This window comes from Sinocyclocheilus rhinocerous, unplaced genomic scaffold (genome assembly GCF_001515625.1).
Source record: "Sinocyclocheilus rhinocerous isolate Xijiao unplaced genomic scaffold, SAMN03320098_v1.1 scaffold311, whole genome shotgun sequence".
Classification (NCBI taxonomy): Eukaryota; Metazoa; Chordata; class Actinopteri; order Cypriniformes; family Cyprinidae; genus Sinocyclocheilus; species Sinocyclocheilus rhinocerous.
The window spans coordinates 808,763-810,693 of record NW_015623669.1 but is presented as its reverse complement, the minus strand read 5'-3'; the positions used below and the strand labels follow the sequence as shown (position 1 = coordinate 810,693).

The 1,931-nt window shown below is 39.8% G+C and overlaps 1 protein-coding gene across 1 annotated transcript in view; it reads left to right on the top strand.

Moving 5' to 3' along the window:
* The window catches only part of LOC107725565 (aspartate aminotransferase, cytoplasmic-like), a 12,132-nt gene that overhangs the window by 6,473 nt on the left and 3,728 nt on the right, over window positions 1-1,931 (top strand). The window contains exons 6-7 of the mRNA XM_016534897.1: window positions 467-617; window positions 747-906. Of these exons, the coding sequence (XP_016390383.1) occupies window positions 467-617; window positions 747-906 (311 nt within the window). The remainder of the gene's footprint in view (window positions 1-466; window positions 618-746; window positions 907-1,931) is intronic.

Here is a 1,931-nt window from a genome sequence, read left to right as displayed (position 1 = left end):
TATATTCAAAATAAAAAAATATTAGATAATTTGATTCTCATTAGCTACATAAGTCTATAACATAAAAAAAAACTGTAATATTAGATCTAATTAGCGCAGAATCAACTTTGCATTGCTGCCCACAATCGCATCAAAGATCAGCCAAATTTACAGATGCAATATGAAAAGTGGATGTTTAGGAAAGTGTTGCAAGTTTTTGTGCCACCTAATGGTTTAAAGGAGAATAAAATCAAATTTGCCTATTACCCTGGTACGCTTTTAGTCCTGTTGAAACCCTAATACTAGACTGACCATTGATGGTTTTGATCTCATCATGATTAGTTTATATATAGCATAGTTCAAGCTTTTATCACTAATAGCCACAGAGTGGGTGAGTAGTGTTTGATATATAATGGTTCCTTGAATGAAGCACCTGTTAAGCAAAAGTCAGTCTTTCAATCCCATTCTGTCTCTTTCTCTTGATTAGAAGCGCCAGTTATTTGCATTCTTCTTGATGTCTGCCCAAGGCTTGTGCAGTGGTTCTCTTGAACAAGATGCCTGGCCTGTTCGTCACTGCGTGTCTTTGGGGCTTGAACTTCTCTGTGCTCAGTCTTTTTCTCACAACTTTGGCCTTTATGGTGTGTTTTGTAACCATTTGTAACTGAGCTATAGTTTAGATATTACTCCAAAAACATGTCTAAATGTGATTTACTCATGAGTAAATAATCTTGGGCTACTAGAATTATATTGGATATTCACGTTGACAGGCGAGAGAGTGGGGCATCTTCTCTGCGTTTTAAAGCAGAACCTGCTGGCTGTACAATCTCAAGCTGAGAAACTTGTTCAGACGCTTTGGTCCTGCCCACCGATGGAAGGGGCCAGGGTGGTTGCCACCGTATTAAGTAATCCTGCCCATCTAGTTGACTGGTAAGACTTAATCCCTTCATTCACCTCTGCTCTAGTTTGCTGCTAGTCCAGCATTCTAATAAGCCTGGCATTGTACGCTACAGTGGGTAAAGAACCGCCACTCTTTAAAATAATCACATCTTTTATCACTAATAGCCACAGAGTGGGTGAGTAGTGTTTGATATATAATGGTTCCTTGAATGAAGCACCTGTTAAGCAAAAGTCAGTCTTTCAATCCCATTCTGTCTCTTTCTCTTGATTAGAAGCGCCAGTTATTTGCATTCTTCTTGATGTCTGCCCAAGGCTTGTGCAGTGGTTCTCTTGAACAAGATGCCTGGCCTGTTCGTCACTGCGTGTCTTTGGGGCTTGAACTTCTCTGTGCTCAATCTTTTTCTCACAACTTTGGCCTTTATGGTGTGTTTTGTAACCATTTGTAACTGAGCTATAGTTTAGATATTACTCCAAAAACATGTCTAAATGTGATTTACTCATGAGTAAATAATCTTGGGCTACTAGAATTATATTGGATATTCACGTTGACAGGCGAGAGAGTGGGGCATCTTCTCTGCGTTTTAAAGCAGAACCTGCTGGCTGTACAATCTCAAGCTGAGAAACTTGTTCAGACGCTTTGGTCCTGCCCACCGATGGAAGGGGCCAGGGTGGTTGCCACCGTATTAAGTAATCCTGCCCATCTAGTTGACTGGTAAGACTTAATCCCTTCATTCACCTCTGCTCTAGTTTGCTGCTAGTCCAGCATTCTAATAAGCCTGGCATTGTACACTACAGTGGGTAAAGAACCGCCACTCTTTAAAAAAATCACATTTTGTTGCTTTGCAGCCTGAAATGAAGATGGGCACAGCTTTTGTTTTATCCAGCTGTATTTACTCAATGCAACTTATAACATCCAAGTGAAAGATATAACACCAATATTTCTGAAAAAAAAAAGAATAACAAAACAATCACCCCCTTGGAGTTGGAAAAAGGATCACCCCCTTGTGTCAGTATTTTGTTGAACCACCTTTTGCTTTAATTACAGCCTTTAGTCT